Raw genomic sequence first — 15,414 nt, 5'->3', positions numbered from 1 at the left:
TCCACTCGGTCAGGATTGATTATAAACCCAGGGGCTAATTATGCTGCTTCTCATTTCACCGAACAAAGGTGTGTTGGCAACACCTCTGTGCTGTGGCCAGAGTCTCTAGGACAAAACCTGTGAAGTGAAATGGTTGAGGAGGAAGCGAAGAGCTTACCTATGGAGCTGAGTGAGAAGAGGGGTGTGGAGAACAACGGGTTTGTTCAAAATGAGGCTGTTGATGACAAGGGGACCAACTCCAGTACCCAAGAAGAAGTGCCAAAAGCGTGCAGTGTTGATGTGGATGCAGCAGCTACAGAGGAGCCGGTGCTGAAGCCCTATGCAGGGATGCCGAAGGAAGTGTTGCTCAAGTTCTCCAGCCAAGCCCAGTACAGAGTCACCAGGGAGATACTTTTCTGGCTCATAATTGCCACTGCTGTCCTGCTCGTATGCGCCACGATTGCCATTATTGCTCTCTCTCCAAAGTGCCTTGACTGGTGGCAGGCTGGTCCTATTTACCAGATCTATCCTCGTTCCTTCAAGGACAGCGACATGGATGGGAATGGGGATCTGAAAGGTGGGTGAATTTGCATTCTTGGTATGTGCAAAGCTATGTAGCAGTTGTCCATGTGTGTGTGTATATATATCTGTGTGTGCCTGTGCATATATATACACATATAGATATATTTACAAAATCACCATACAGTCCAATAGAGAAAGCCATCCTAATGGAGAAGGGAAGAAAAGTTGTCTGACTAATCATTAATGGCAACTCACGCTGTCCTGAATAAATATAGGAGTTGCTTGCCCGAGTTGCTAAGTCTAAGCCTGGAGTTTGCATGTTTAGAGGTGGGGATGAGGGCAAGAAGCAGCACCACTGCCACCAGAGCGAAGTATCCCCACAAAACTGAGGTCAGGCAGGAGCACAGGTGGTGCTGAGCACTTTGCAGTGTTGGGTTGGCAACATCACCTTAAGGAAAAGTGGGGGGGGAATGATAAGGAGGAGAGAAAGAAACCTAACTTCTCCATGGCCTGGGTACTTTTGAGCTCTTAATGCCTTGAGGCGTGCCCCATACCAGGAGGCAATGCCACTTACCAATAGCTTAGCTGAGACTGACAAAGAGAAGGATCCACGCTATAATGGACCATCTCCAAACAGGAAGCCCCAGTTGTAATGTGTTCTGCTGACAAGTGAAGAGAAGGAACTGTTTCTGTACTTAGTGCCAGTAGTGATGTGCCAGGAAGATAGGAAAGAGCTGGGTTTAGAAATGCCAGTGGAGGCTGCGGTGAGGTCCCCTTACAGCAAACAACAAAAAAACTCCGTAAGAGACCTTTCCTAAGGCAGGGAAAACCTGGGATCTTTGCATTAAAATTGTGCTTCCCTTTGGGTGGTTCGAGGATTAATGGCTGTGCCTTGCAATGGGAAAGCAATGCTGTCGCTGCATTTTAACAAAATACGGGAGTTTTCCAGAAGTGAGAATTAACTTTATTAAATTGTAAATATTTTTATGATGCGGAATGGAGATTTGGTTTGATCTGATGTTCTTTAATTCCTGATTTACCTCCTTTGTAAAAGTGGCTTTGAATGGTTCCATTCTGTGGTCTTCTATCCCTGAAGAAACATCACGGTTGCCCTGGCGCCCCTGAAAACAGGGGATGGTTGTGCATCCAAGGGACCTGTGTACCCCCTTTGACTGAGGGCCCACAGCAAACTTATTTCAACAGAAATATTTTGTCTTTTCTAAACAGACAATGCTCTGCTCTTTTCAACAGGTATCCAAGAAAAACTGGACCACATTACGTATTTGAATATAAAAACTATCTGGATCACCTCTTTCTATAAGTCCCCCTTAAAAGACCTTGGGTATGGTGCTGAAGACTTCTATGATATTGATCCCATGTTTGGATCAATGAGCGATTTTGAGAACCTGCTTGCAGCCATCCATGACAGAGGTAAGCTGCAGCTCTGACCAAAATAACTCTATTAAGGCATTCATTCAGACCATACAGGTGCACCTCACAGCGCTGGGTTGTGCTCTGAGGTTTCAGCTCTGGTGATTCCCCCATGGTGGTGTTGAGCAGAGGCAGATGGAGATGCCGGTGATAAATCTGCATCAGCTCCACAGCAACATGAGCCCTGCCATGGCCATTTCACACCCATGGGCACTGGGGTAGTGCTGGGAGCAGGACTGAAGTGCAGGGAGCTACAACAGCACCGTCAGGCTGCTCTGTCCTCTGCAAGTCATGCTCCCCACTGAGGATGCTCATGGGTGTTGGAGCCGATGGGCTGTCTGTGCTCCCTGGCGGGTATGCTGTGGGCATCCATCACCTGGGCTGAGGTGTGATCGGTTTTGACTGAATTTTAGGACTGATGGCTGCTTTCTGGAGCTGACAGGAAAACAATTACAGGCTTGGGAGGGAACATATGCTTCCTTCCTGTGACTGCATCCTTGGCTGGTGCATCTATGCCTTAGGCCAAATGGCTTGCTCCCAAAGGTGTTTCCCCTCACAGCTGTAGGGGGAATAAAAAATGGTTTCCCAGGCCCCAAAACATCTGGGGTTTCAAGAAATGTCTGGTCTTCAGAAAGGGTGAGGAAGAACATGTCTTCACTGATGCTAGACTGGTGAGGTGTCCTTCCCATCCAGAAGGTGTGGGAGACGGATATGAACCCAGAGTTAATGGAAATGGTTCTTAGCAGCAGAAATCTGACTCTTTTCTTGCCCCTGCTTTCCCTCCCCAACAATGGGCTGGGGGAACAGTGGCAGCCAGATGTGTTGCAGCTGCCTGCAGGCTCTAGTTAGTCTGCGTTGGTAGTTTGGAGCTTTTGAGGTGTTTTTGCCTCTCTCCTTTGCCAGACCTCTGGGATGTAAGAACCCAAATCACTTGCGATACTGCATTGGAACAAAAAGAGGTGAACTTTGCCCGAAAAGGCTCCGTGTAATGGTTGGTTTGTGGTTTGATTTTTAAGGGCTAAAAGTGATCATGGATTTAATACCAAACCACACCAGCGACAAACACCAGTGGTTCCAGCTGAGTCGCAATCGCACTGGCAAGTACACGGACTACTACATCTGGCAGGACTGCGGCCAGGCTGCGGGTTCTGTCACTCCTCCAAACAACTGGGTAAGCACCGGAGGCAAGCATGCAAATACCAGGCTGGATTCAGGCGGCCCCGGTGTGTGCTGGGTTGTAAATGCCTGCAAGAGGTTCAAACTGATGCTACTAAATGAGCAAGTGTCCCCTTCTGCGACTGGGTGCTTCCCTCTAGAAACTTCCTCTCAGCTCCCCTGCAACCGTGGTTAGTGGGGAAGCAAACGCACGAGTGTGTTCTTGGCTTCTTTCCTTCTTTTGGAAGGCGATCAGGCCAGAATGTGCGTTGCCTGTTCCCAATGTATTAAATACATAAAATAATTAACTAAATATTAAATAAATAATCAGTTTGAACTGATGGGTGCACGATCAGGAGCTTGTGTATTCTAAAAACGAGGTGGAATGAATATTGTGTACCAGCTTGTGTAGCTTCTCTTTAAACTCAGTCTTAAGAGCTATCCTAGCCTTTGGAATCTTCTATTACAGAGATTTTGACAAAGCTAACATCTTACCATGCTGACTGTTGTTGGTGCTTCAAAGGGGTAATACCACATTGCAGAAAGCTCAGTAAATTAAAGCTGGGTTTGGTAAGATTTAGGAAAAACAATCCCAAAAGCCAAGTTCCCACCCGTGTTTTCCCCTTTATTCTGAATAATTCCCAGTGAAAGCCTGCTTACAGAAAAAAAGAAGAATGAAGCAGAACCTTGAGCAGCAAATACGTGTGGTAAAACACAGCTAAAGGGAGAGCAATGAGTGGGAGAGGGAAATGTAAAACCGAAGTACAAACTCTGCTCAAAATCTAGTCCACTGATGAGACGTTTGGGGCTTTATTACATGCTTCTCGCGCACCGCAGCTTAAAGCATACGCATGAGAGCACGTTTGTTTAACTGGCATTCCCGATTATCCTCCTCCCTTCCCCGAGCAGGTGAGTGTCTATGGGGATTCCAGCTGGCAATTTGACGAAGTGAGGGAGCAGTGTTATTTTCATCAGTTTGGGAAAGAACAGCCGGACTTAAACTTCCGCAACCTCGCTGTCCAACAAGAAATCCATGTAAGTGCAAACCCTGCCGCTGCGCCAACAGCGAAGCAGCTCCTTCTGCACCTCGTTTCTCTGGTGACTGTCAACTCTGTAGCACAAACATAGCTGGAAGAAATCCAAGGGTTGCAGCGTATGTAAGCCGTTGAAACGAAAAGGTGCACAGGCAAACATGAAGTGCATAAGGCAAACTCGGTGTTTGTGCTGTAATGCTTCCAGTGCCGAGCTACTTTGCTTCAAGTCTTTTTAATTTAAAAGCAAGCAAACACACAAGTAGAACTGTCCTTGAGGGGAAGCATTGGCAGAGGGTGCTGTGACAGCCCTCTGGAGTTTACAAAGGTACAACTATGGCATTTTTTGCTCTCTTAAGTCCCCTGCTCTCGCAAGTGCCTGGCAAGATCTCGATGAACAGGAGATCGCACTTTAAAAGGAGCTCCCTTTCCCCTTCCCTTCCCACTAAAGGCTATCTTAAAATTGCTTTGATGCTTCAGGAGCCCCCTGCTTTTCAGCCCAACCTTAGCTGCAGACTACTGATACTTGCCTGTCTATAAATCAAACCTGTCCTTCAGCTCAAATAGCTGTCCCCACTCTTGTTTATGCTTATTCATTTTCCATCTGTGATAACATCCCCCTTAAGCTTCTGTTAAAATAGATTAAATGGGCTGGGATTTTCCAGTCTTTCCTGAAGTGAGAGGCTCTTCATCCCTTTGTTTAGCCACTACTTACTCCTCATAGGTTTTTCTCATCTGTGGATGGCCAGAACTGAACCAATTGAACAGAAAAGATGTCTGGGCAGAGCCCTGCAGTGGTATAGGTTCTTCTCTCTCTGTGTCCCAGGATTGCTGTTACTTGCTTTGAAGTTGGTGCTGTTACTGAGATAATCCAACATGAGTGCTCCCTGGAAGCAGTTAACTGCTTTCAGCTCTTGTCTCCATCAATAGCCAAGGATGAAGGCACGTAGGTGGGTTTGGATGTTGTTAGTGGAAGGATTGACATGGAAGGTAGAGTGGCACTCACACTGAAGCCTGTGCTGAAACAGAGCTAAATCGCTCCAGGGGAGAGAAGTCTTTGTCGATAAAGGGAGCTGTGAATTAGCCAGTTAAATGTGGGGCTGGCTCCCTGTTTTAGCAGAGAGATGTTTGCATTTTCAGGAAAGCGAGACAAAGCTGATTTGAATCACAAGGAACACCTGGGCTTGTGGATAAGGATAGTGAGTTTCGGTCTGTCTGCACCACTGATGACTTTACAGTGGAAACGGATGGACAGCAATCACAGCAAGAGTGCCTCACCAAGGCAAGGTGTTGGTGCTCTGATGAAACCTCATGTCTGTCTGCACCACATCTCCCGGCAGACAATTCCTTAAAATACGGGGCAGTGCGCCTGAACATGGAGAATCTGAGAGTTGCTGCTTTTAATCTTTTTAATATGTTTTTTCCCCCTAAAATTTGGACCCCATCAGCTACTTCAAGTGCTTTGATTTTGTCCTTCAGTGTCTGCTACTTTGTACTGTAGAATTCTGGTGCATTTCTGTCATGGAAGCCTTCACAGCTGCCCAGTTCGGTTGTGTTGGTCTCTGTCTCTGCGGGGCTTCCCCTCTCATGGCAGGCACTGCATGTACATGAAGAAACGAAACACATTCTTGTTAGTGAAGGCATGAAATGAGGCTGCTTTTGAGAAGGATCCTTACAGAACTCCACAAGTAACCTGTCTGTCTTGATACTTTACACCACATCTTGCCACTTGCATCTTTTTTTCCTAGCATTGCCCGTACTTTTCCATGCTCCTGGCTAAATTGGTTTTTAGTGGTACTTGAGACATTACTGAAGCTCCAGTAGCAAAACAGATGCTGCGTTTCCTATGCAAAGAGGTGAAATGAAAACTATGGTAACACCAACCTATGGTAAATGCTTATGAGCATCATTAATTGCTCCAGCATGTTAAAGAATAATCCTCGCCTACTACCTTAATTCAAAGCCCTGTTTCAGAAGGGGTAGGTGGACTGAGCAGGAAGCAGATGGACTCCTCCAGAGAGTCTGGAGTCTTTGGTTTAGCCACAGGGCAATGAAACTTAGCAGCCGGCATGTTGTAGCTTTCTTGCACAAATGAGTACGATGCCAGTACTCAATACTTGCTCTGCTGATACCTGATGCTGCCCCTGTGATGAGCACTTTGGTAGATTCGGCATTGGACGGACAACACGAGAGCTGCTGCTTTCAGCATGGCTCTATGAGAAAGCACAGCTCACTAAGGTGGAGTCTTTATTTGCCAAACTAAAAGCTGCGAAGCTGGAGTGTGGACTGGTTCTACTCCAGCCCACCGAGACAAGTGTACGTCCCACATTAAAAAAAGGCAATTCAATAGCTGTCTTTAGAAAGCAGGTTTTGTCCTCAGATACAGCAGAGTACCTGATCTAAAAGAACAGTTACAGAAACAGCCCAGGAGGGACTGAACTTTGGAGTAGTTTGTTTAAAACTAGAGCAATTCAAACTGTAGTAATATAATAGCTAATGAAGTAGGCTATAATTTTACTAATAGTGAAATTAGGAACTGAAAGCGGTTAACTTGGATAAAATAATTTTCCATGTGCCTACAAATCAACAGATAAGCCTGCAAATAACATAAAAATTTTACATCAAACGTTTTAAGAGCCCTATTGTTTAAAAAGAACATTAATGGCACAAGGTCTGTGCAGAACAGCATATTCTTGCGTATTTGAATCAATGTGTTCTACCTGTGTGCAGTCATGATGGGTGTTCAGCAACAGCAGCACTTAGCCTGTTTTGATGGACGAGATTAGAAATGGCTTTTAGTCAGGCATGGCCTGGCTCTGGTCTCCATGGGAGAAGTTACTGGCCAGTCTTTTTTCCTTTATATGGGATGAAACAACAAGACGTGCTTTATTTAGAGTTCAGTTTGACTTCTAGTAAAATTTGAAGTACAGATTACAAACCAAATTGTTACATATTCATACCACCTAACAGGGTTAGTTTCCTTTTTGAGTATATACTGTTTTGAATGGGGTGGGCTCACTCGGGCTTCTCAACTTTTACCTCTGTCTAGGACATCATCAAGTTTTGGCTCGGCAAAGGGATTGATGGATTTAGTTTCAGCGCTGTGAAGTATCTTCTAGAAGCAAAGCATCTCCGAGATGAGCCTCTAGTGAACAAGTCCCAGAATCCAGTAATGTATATGTTGTGTCTTTGCTTTTGTCCTGTATTTGCTACTGGGCCGAGAGCGTGTATGTTTTTACTCTTTGTTCTTAATTGTGGCTTTAAGAAGATCGATAAGTGGTGTACCTTGGAAGGTGGGTGGCTCTTTGCTCTGCAGAAGAAGCATGTACAAAAAGAAGCCCCTGAGCTGAGGTGTAAGTCAGTGAGATACCTGCAAGCAGGGGCACCATGGGTGGGAGGAGAATTGGTCCATGCACACTTTGTATTTCTGTTCTGACACTGTTGCCTTCAATTTTCTGTTTAAAATAATCTGCTTTGCAATTTATATTCTAAAAAGACCAGTTTTGTGATTTTAATAGTTGATTGGTTGTGTCTGGGGAGCCTGCTGCAGGTGGGCTCAGTTGGTTAGTGCTGCAGTTAGTGGGCCTTCCCCCTTGAAGGATGGAATCCAAAATAACCAGCCCTCTGCTATAACAACTTTACAGCTCCCAAGTGCAGTTCAGCTCTGCACTGTTAGCATTGGTATGCTAAATTCACTTCAGTTAAAATGGATCTGGACTGGTGCATTGCCTCAGGAAAAGATGGAAAGAATTTGGAGAATTCTGAAACCTAAAATATTGGTGATGGAATCATAGAATAGTTAGGGTTGGAAAGGACCTCAAGATCATCCAGTTCCAACCCCCCTGCCATGGGCAGGGACACCTCACACTAAACCATCCCACCCAAGGCTTCATCCAACCTGGCCTTGAACACCCCCAGGGATGGAGCACTCACAACCTCCCTGGGCAACCCATTCCAGTGCCTCACCACCCTAACAGGAAAGAATTTCCTCCTTATCTCCAATCTAAACTTCCCCTGTTCAAGTTTGAACCCGTTACCCCTTGTCCTGTCACTACAGTCGCTGACGAAGAGTCCCTCCCCAGCATCCCTATAGGCCCCCTTCAGATACTGGAAGGCTGCTCTGAGGTCTCCACACAGCCTTCTCTTCTAATCTAATGGGAAATATTGTATTGTTCCTTAAGGAGAACATCACTGCCTATTCCCAACTCTACCACGACTACACGACCACACAAGTTGGCATGCACGATATCATCCGTAGCTTCCGTCACACTATGAATCAGTTCAGCAATGAACCTGGCCGATACAGGTAATTGTTATTGCAGCCAGTGAATTTTTCTCCAGTATTTATCAGCTTCTTGCTAGGAATAAAATGGTGGTGGTGGTGTTTAGTTTCATCTGTTTTTTGTTTTTTAATACCATAATATGCCGTAAAAAGTTTTTTTCCTCAAATGCAACTAGTGGTACATAGGCTGTACTATCACTTCCCGTCCCTTAACCTGGTGACAATACTCTTCCTAATGGAGCCCAGGACACCATTAGCCAACTTTGCCGCAAGGGCACATCACTGGCTCGTGTTCAACTTCGGAGGCCCCCCCAGGACCTTTTCTCCAAAGGAAAGCTTGGAAATTGCTGGAATGGAGTGTGTGGATGTGGATTCAGAAAGAGAAGTCTTCGGTCAGATACTTACAGCCTTGTGTTGACTCTTGAAGTTTCCAAGAAGAATTTCTCCTTGTCTGTTTTACAAAGTATTTTTCTCTGTCTTAATCTTTGTTTGATGGGGAATGGAATTCTTAATGCAGTGTTATTTTATATGTATGTCCAACAGCATTCCTAGCCTCTTTCTGCTCTGTGCAAAAATGGTATTTGTATACTCCTTTGTAGATTTCTGGGTTCTGATGGTGATGACAAGGAAGACATGGAAGCAACAATGACGTATTATGGAACAACTTTTGTCCAAGAAGCAGATTTTCCTTTCAATTTCAACCTAATTAACATGAAAAATCTATCAGGCAACAGTATTTTTGAAGCTGTCAATTTGTGGATGAAAAACATGCCTGCAGGAAAATGGCCAAACTGGGTGGTAAGAGTTCTAGACCAGCTCTTACAGGAAGAGCTGGTTCCTATACTTCACCTATGGGTGATAGCTCCTCTTATGGTGATAGAAACCTCCCCTCCCCAGTTGATTTCAGTGGGATCAGCAGCAGGCTAAGCCCCCGGCTGGGCTACTGTAGATAACCATGTGGAAGTCTCTGCTGCTGTAGTCACAGTTGTCGGTGCCAGCCGGCTGCCTTGCCCTTTGGTTAAGTCACACTCCCCGTGCAAGGGTGACAGAAGGGAATTTACGATCATGCCTCTCCCTCAGTGTAAAATGGGGCACTGGCTTAAACCACCAGCAAGGATGGGATCAGTACAATTATCTTTGGCCGTAAGCTGACTTAGTGCAATGAACTTTGTAAACCTCCTGGGGCCAGGAAAGAAGACAGCTGGCAGCTGAGGGCAGTAAACCTGAAACCTCGCTGGGAAGCACATATGGGCTGGTCAAGAGATCTTTTCAGAACAAGCCCGAGCTTCACACAGCAGAGAAAATGGCAGAAATCGGGGGGAATTGTAATTGTGGAGAGTTGTTATTTGTCATCTCTCCCCACTCCTGCCTCGTGCTGCTGGCAGGGCTTCTGTGCGCTAAATTGCTTCGGCCAGAAGCTTGTAATGGCACCAAGATAGAAGATAGTTGCCCTCACACACCTGAAGGGGAAAGAAAAAATGAAAGAGAAAAAAACCCTACCGCCGTGTTAAAATTAGTTAACCCATTTCACATCTGCATGGATATTTGTGTTTAACAAATGATGTTTTCTTCAGGTTGGAAGCCCTAACGCTGCTCGGCTTTCATCTCGGATTGGGAAAGAGTATGTCAATGTTATGAACATGCTGCTTTTAACACTCCCTGGTACTCCAGTGACTTACTACGGTGAAGAAATCGGCATGGAGAACATCGCATCAGGAAGTGTAAGTGAAGAGCGTAAAAACTCTGATCCTGTTGTTGGTTAGTTCCAAGTAACAGAACTCTCAAAAACGGAACTTGCATTAACCAAACCAGTCTTCACCACTGTTTAGATGGTTTTCTGTGTTCCCCATAACAAACCCAGTGGACAGCACGCGGCCAGGGTAGAAACCAGAACCAAGGCCATGATGTGTGTCTGAACTGCTAGATTGCAGTCACTGTCCCCAGTTTCTGTCCTCTGCCAGAGCAGCGTCAGTACCAGGACTGGGCTAGTGGTTAGGAGAGATGCATTGCAGTCGTCCGAGGAGAGAGGAACCAAGTCACTTTCTCCTTCCTCCCATGGAAGTATCCCAATTGCTATGTTATAGAATCATAGAACAGTTAGGGTTGGAAAGGACCTCAAGATCATCCAGTTCCAACCCCCCTGCTATGGGCAGGGACACCTCACACTAAACCATCCCACACAAGGCTTCATCCAACCTGGCCTTGAACACCGCCAGGGATGGAGCACTCACAACCTCCCTGGGCAACCCATTCCAGTGCCTCACCACCCTAACAGGAAAGAATTTCCTCCTTAGATCCAATCTAAACTTCCCCTGTTTAAGTTTGAACCCGTTACCCCTTGTCCTGTCACTACAGTCCCTGACGAAGAGTCCCTCCCCAGCACCCCTATAGGCCCCCTTCAGGTACTGGAAGGCTGCTCTGAGGTCTCCACGCAGCCTTCTCTTCTCCAGGCTGAACTGCCCCAACTTCCTTAGCCTTCATACAGGAGGTGCTTCAGTCCCCTGATCATCCTCGTGGCCCTCCTCTGGACTAACAGAGTTAGTTCTAACTAACTGTTCTAACAGTTCCATGTCCTTTTTATGTTAAGGACACCAAAATCCATTATTTCCTGACTGCTACTAAAGGAAATCGGAGTTCATGAGAGACCGTAGCTAGAGCTGCCATATCCTGCTGACTGCAGAGGCATCTAAGCCACAGTTCTCTATAGCGTGCCCAAGCTCTGAAGAAGGCATCTGCAGAAAGGGGTGGGAGTACAGACCAGCCCTGCTCAGCACTGGCTGGCAGCAAGGAGAAGCGGCTTTTGCTTGTCCTGCAGGGTTTTTTCATTTGACTTTTAGATCCCCTTCTACAAAGGATTTAGGTACCTCAGCCTGGGAGCTAGGTGTCTGGCTCAATTGATCACTGCTAAAAGTAACATGTGAAGATATTTCATACTGTGCTGGCCTGTGTAACTTAAAAGCTTTCACATTCAGCCCCTGTAATTTGTCTCTTCTGTGATCAGACCTTCTGGTAGTGTTTCATTATCCAAGATGTATGGGCATGATTGGAAAAGGTCATGCACAAAAGGGTACGGGTCAGCTCTGCCTCTCATGACTGTATTTGAGCACCGCGAAAACACGGTCCTGTGTAGATGCTGGCTTCACTGTAGAAAGTCTCTGTTAGGGAGTCAGACCCAGTGATATTACCAGTGGTGTTGGATGGCTCTGCATCAAAAGGAAAGAGACACCTGAATAAGCACAGGATTGCCACCAGGTTGTGCAGTTCAGACGTGAGATGATTCTCTGATTTAAAAGGAAATCTCATTTCCTCTGAGAAGCACCTAGGCCAAACTGTCTCTTGCACTTGCTTACTGCTCGCAGAATGATATTCTTCAGAAAAGTGGCGTGCCATCAGCTCCTCAAGGTTTACTCTGTTAGTGGCTGCCCTGAGGTTCTCTGCTTTCTAACAGCGCAAAACCACTCAGCCTGGAGAGGAAGATTCCCTGATTAATGGGTGCCATGGAAAGACGCAGAGTATTTGCTCAGGGTATAGTTTCTAGCCACAGCATTTAAAACACTTCAGGAGAAACTAAAAGAGGTGAAGATGAAAGGGAGCGTTACCAGTGCTCAAAACTTAGGATTCTTTTCCCTGCTTTTCAGAACACGCTAAAAGGAGAAACCCGTTACTTATAATGTCACAAAGCAAAGTGACAATTTCTTTTGTTGAGCTGCTGTTCTGACAGATTGTATTGAAAAGTGCCCTTTGTATGAAAAACAGTTTTCATGGAAAACAAACACTCAAAGTATGTGCAACATATTTTATGCCCCCTTATATCATTAAATTTAAGTGTCAGATCTTTTGGCAGCTCCTCAATAACAATGAGGAAGCTTTTCCAGAAATTTTCTGAATTCTTTGAAAGCGAATTTCAGCCTTTTTACATTGACACTCTTTAATCAGCTGAAGCTGGTTTTCAGTAAAGTTTTTGCACTTGGAAATGATTTTATCTTTCTAATGCAACCAATCCTGTCCAAACTGTACCCCTTGCAAATGTAAGCCTGAAGAGTTCTAAGGTGAAAAGTGTGATGGTTACAAAAGGACAGACACTGAAGAGTATTTGAGTTTATTGTGATTGTAACATTATCTCTTCTTAGGACTCAGTACCATGTATTTGCTCACTGCATGGCTATATATTCATCAGAACGTCCTAGGTGTCATTAGCAGACTTTTATCCAACCGTCTGTGGCAAGGGGAGACAAACCTGGTAGAGCCATTCGGGAATTCCACATTTTACCCATCACTGCGGTATCCATGAGACCATCCATTCTCCATTTCAGTAACAGTTTTGATTCTTATTTACTCCTTAGATTTGGAGCAGGATTACATCCTCCTCATTAAATTTTAACTTAAACTAAAGGAAGCAATACTGAGGCGGTGATCGTTTGGAAGATGTGAGAACATGCTGCTTAAGGGGTAAATATACTAATCGCCGCTTTATTTTCTAGGTGACCTTTCCAGAGAAATCCCCCATGCAGTGGGATGGCAAAGTTAATGCTGGTTTTACTGAGGGCAATAGCAGCTGGTTACCTGTTAACCCTGACTACCAAAGTGTCAATGTTGAAGTAAGTATCTGCCTGTCTGACAAACTGACGCTCTAAAAATACCTTAATGTATCTATTTTGCTCCCACTCCTTTTACTGAGTGGGTATTGACAGCTGAGAATAAACTCAAAGGAAGAAGAAGCACTGAATCCTCACAAATCTTACTAGAAAAGGAAATCCTTGCAGCAGCAAGGAGCCTAACGTCATTTACATTAATTTAAGCAGAGCAATTGCACTTACGATGTAGTCTGGCAATTTGGCTCTTTAACACTCTTTTAAATATTTTAGTATCAGTTTGGGATCTGGTTGGGTTTGGTTTGCTCTTTTCTATTAATTTCTATTACCATGGAAAGCACTGGCCTTGTAAGAAGAACCACAGACCATCTCTTAACACAAGCAGAACAGTGAATTAAACAGATTTTGCTGCTCTCCAGTGCTGACCAGAATTGAAGACAGAAAAGATAAATCTAAGTCAGGAAAAATATAAACCGCAAAACCAACCTGTGGCTTCAGTAGATAAGACACAATGAAAAAAGCTCAGTATCAAGTTTTGAATGGCTGTGGCTTTCTCCTGTACAAACAGTACTAGAAGGACACCATGGGAGGAAGAAACAGTTGTTAGAGCTGGGGAAATTCTGCCATGCCTTATAATCTCTGTCTCTGCCACTCCGTAAATGCCAAGGAAGTGTATGTGAAAAAGCAGTTTTTCAGTGGGATCTGCAGACAAATACGATAAGAGGTAATTGTCAAAAAGGAATTCTAATAGGTGTGTTCTCAGGAGGCTGCGTTGGTGTGAAAGGTAAGTAGCATTTCCTACATTCAGTACAAAGACATGACCCTGTTAATGCTGGCTGTTGCAGATCCAGATGACCTGGTCCAACTCAACCCTGAATTTGTACAGAGAGCTAACTTCACTTCGCAACAATGAGCTCCCCCTCCATCGGGGCTGGATGTGCTACATCTGGAATGACAGCAATGTTTTTGTGTATGTGAGGGAACTGGATGGGTTAGACAGAGTCTTTCTGATGGTTCTCAATTTTGGGCAGGCATCAACAATTGACCTGAAAGCTGTTGTTCCTAATCTTCCCCCTAAAGCTACTATAAGACTAAGTACTAATTTTAGCGATGCTGGTAAAGCTGTCAATACCAAACAAATTAAAACTGAAATGGGAGAAGGCCTCATCCTTGAATATAAAACAGCAAAGCCTGTTCATACTATGAAAGCTTTTCAAACAAATTGTTTTGTGGCAGAAAAAGCTTGTTATTCCAGTGCCTTCAATTTACTCTATGCAACCTGTTAAGTGCAGGAGTAGAACAACCAAGCTTCTATGTTGATTTAGAAAGCATTGGTTTCAGGGCAGTGTTAAAAACTTTCACGTTGTCTTTTAAAACTTCATCTGTGTACAAAATAAATGTCCTGAAAAATAAAGCAGATACCAAATTGTCTTGCATCTGTACTGGTGATGGAAAGGAAAAGTATGGTACAGACTCCCCCTTAAGGTCTGTGGAGAAGAAAAGTAAACCTGCCCTAGAAAACTGTCCTGTTTAAGTGCATGTACTTCTGTGAGGAAAGAGGACAGGTGCTTCCTGGGTGCTGTCCTTATGGTTGTTGGTCATTAAGAGCTCCCGTAGAATCCAAAGCCTGTAGCAGTTCATGAAGTAACTGTAAAAATGGCTGTAGATTTGCAAAACATACCCTACAGCGGTGGCCCTATATTTGTTAAAAGAGATAAAAGCAAGCAAGTCTAATATAAAAAGTTGTGATGGTTTACCTCTTCTCTCAACTCTAAGAGCACTGATTATCCTCAAAATTAGTAGGAACAACAATAAAATACAGCAAATATGCCCAATTCTACACTCAGGACTGCATTTCCAATTGATTGTCTCGCACCCCCTCCTCCCCTCCACGTCCCCTGCTGAGTTAAGAGTGCATTTGCATTCCTCAATTCCTTTTTCTACCCAAGTAGGTAGGTGAGGTGGGCATATGTTAGCTCAGAGTAAGCAACTGAAACAACTCTACTGAATGTCACACTTGTTCACAGGTTTTGATCTCCACTGGGTGTACCTACATTATACCTACAGTGACACAAAGGAAGGATAGGCACTTGACTTAGTGCAATCTGTTTTGGACATAGGGGTGATCTGGGGAACTCTGTTTTGGTTTGAGGACCTTATGGCTGCCTAGTGTATTTTTCACTAATGGTACCGTTAGCTGCCCCAAACATGTCTTAACAAAACATGTGCAGCAGTTTGGTGCCTTGCTCAGAGCTCAGCTCAGTATGAATCAGGCTGCTTCAGTGGGGTCGTTCTTTGTGGTTTATCCTCTGGAGAAGCTCTGGCATCTCCTTCCGGGGTATTCATCTTGTCTTCTGGAGGACTTTGGCACCTCTTTTTGAAAGATTACCATGCTAGTTAAGGTAACTGCAAGATTTTGAAT

General features: G+C 44.7%; 1 protein-coding gene across 1 annotated transcript; it reads left to right on the top strand.

The window, feature by feature from the left end:
* The first annotated feature begins 66 nt into the window (after positions 1-66).
* Positions 67-14,419, top strand: SLC3A1 (solute carrier family 3 member 1). Its single transcript, XM_065679503.1, has 10 exons — positions 67-556; positions 1,753-1,932; positions 2,949-3,103; positions 3,997-4,122; positions 7,168-7,287; positions 8,300-8,424; positions 9,000-9,198; positions 9,975-10,121; positions 12,882-12,998; positions 13,838-14,419. Exons 1-10 carry the CDS (start codon positions 130-132, stop codon positions 14,276-14,278), a joined length of 2,037 nt encoding a protein of 678 aa, XP_065535575.1. The 5' UTR covers positions 67-129; the 3' UTR covers positions 14,279-14,419.
* The last annotated feature ends 995 nt before the right edge of the window (positions 14,420-15,414 follow it).

The sequence above is a fragment of the Lathamus discolor genome, chromosome 5 (assembly GCF_037157495.1).
Source record: "Lathamus discolor isolate bLatDis1 chromosome 5, bLatDis1.hap1, whole genome shotgun sequence".
Classification (NCBI taxonomy): Eukaryota; Metazoa; Chordata; class Aves; order Psittaciformes; family Psittacidae; genus Lathamus; species Lathamus discolor.
Note: the sequence above shows the minus strand (reverse complement) of the source record. Positions and strands in the feature narration are given on the sequence as shown.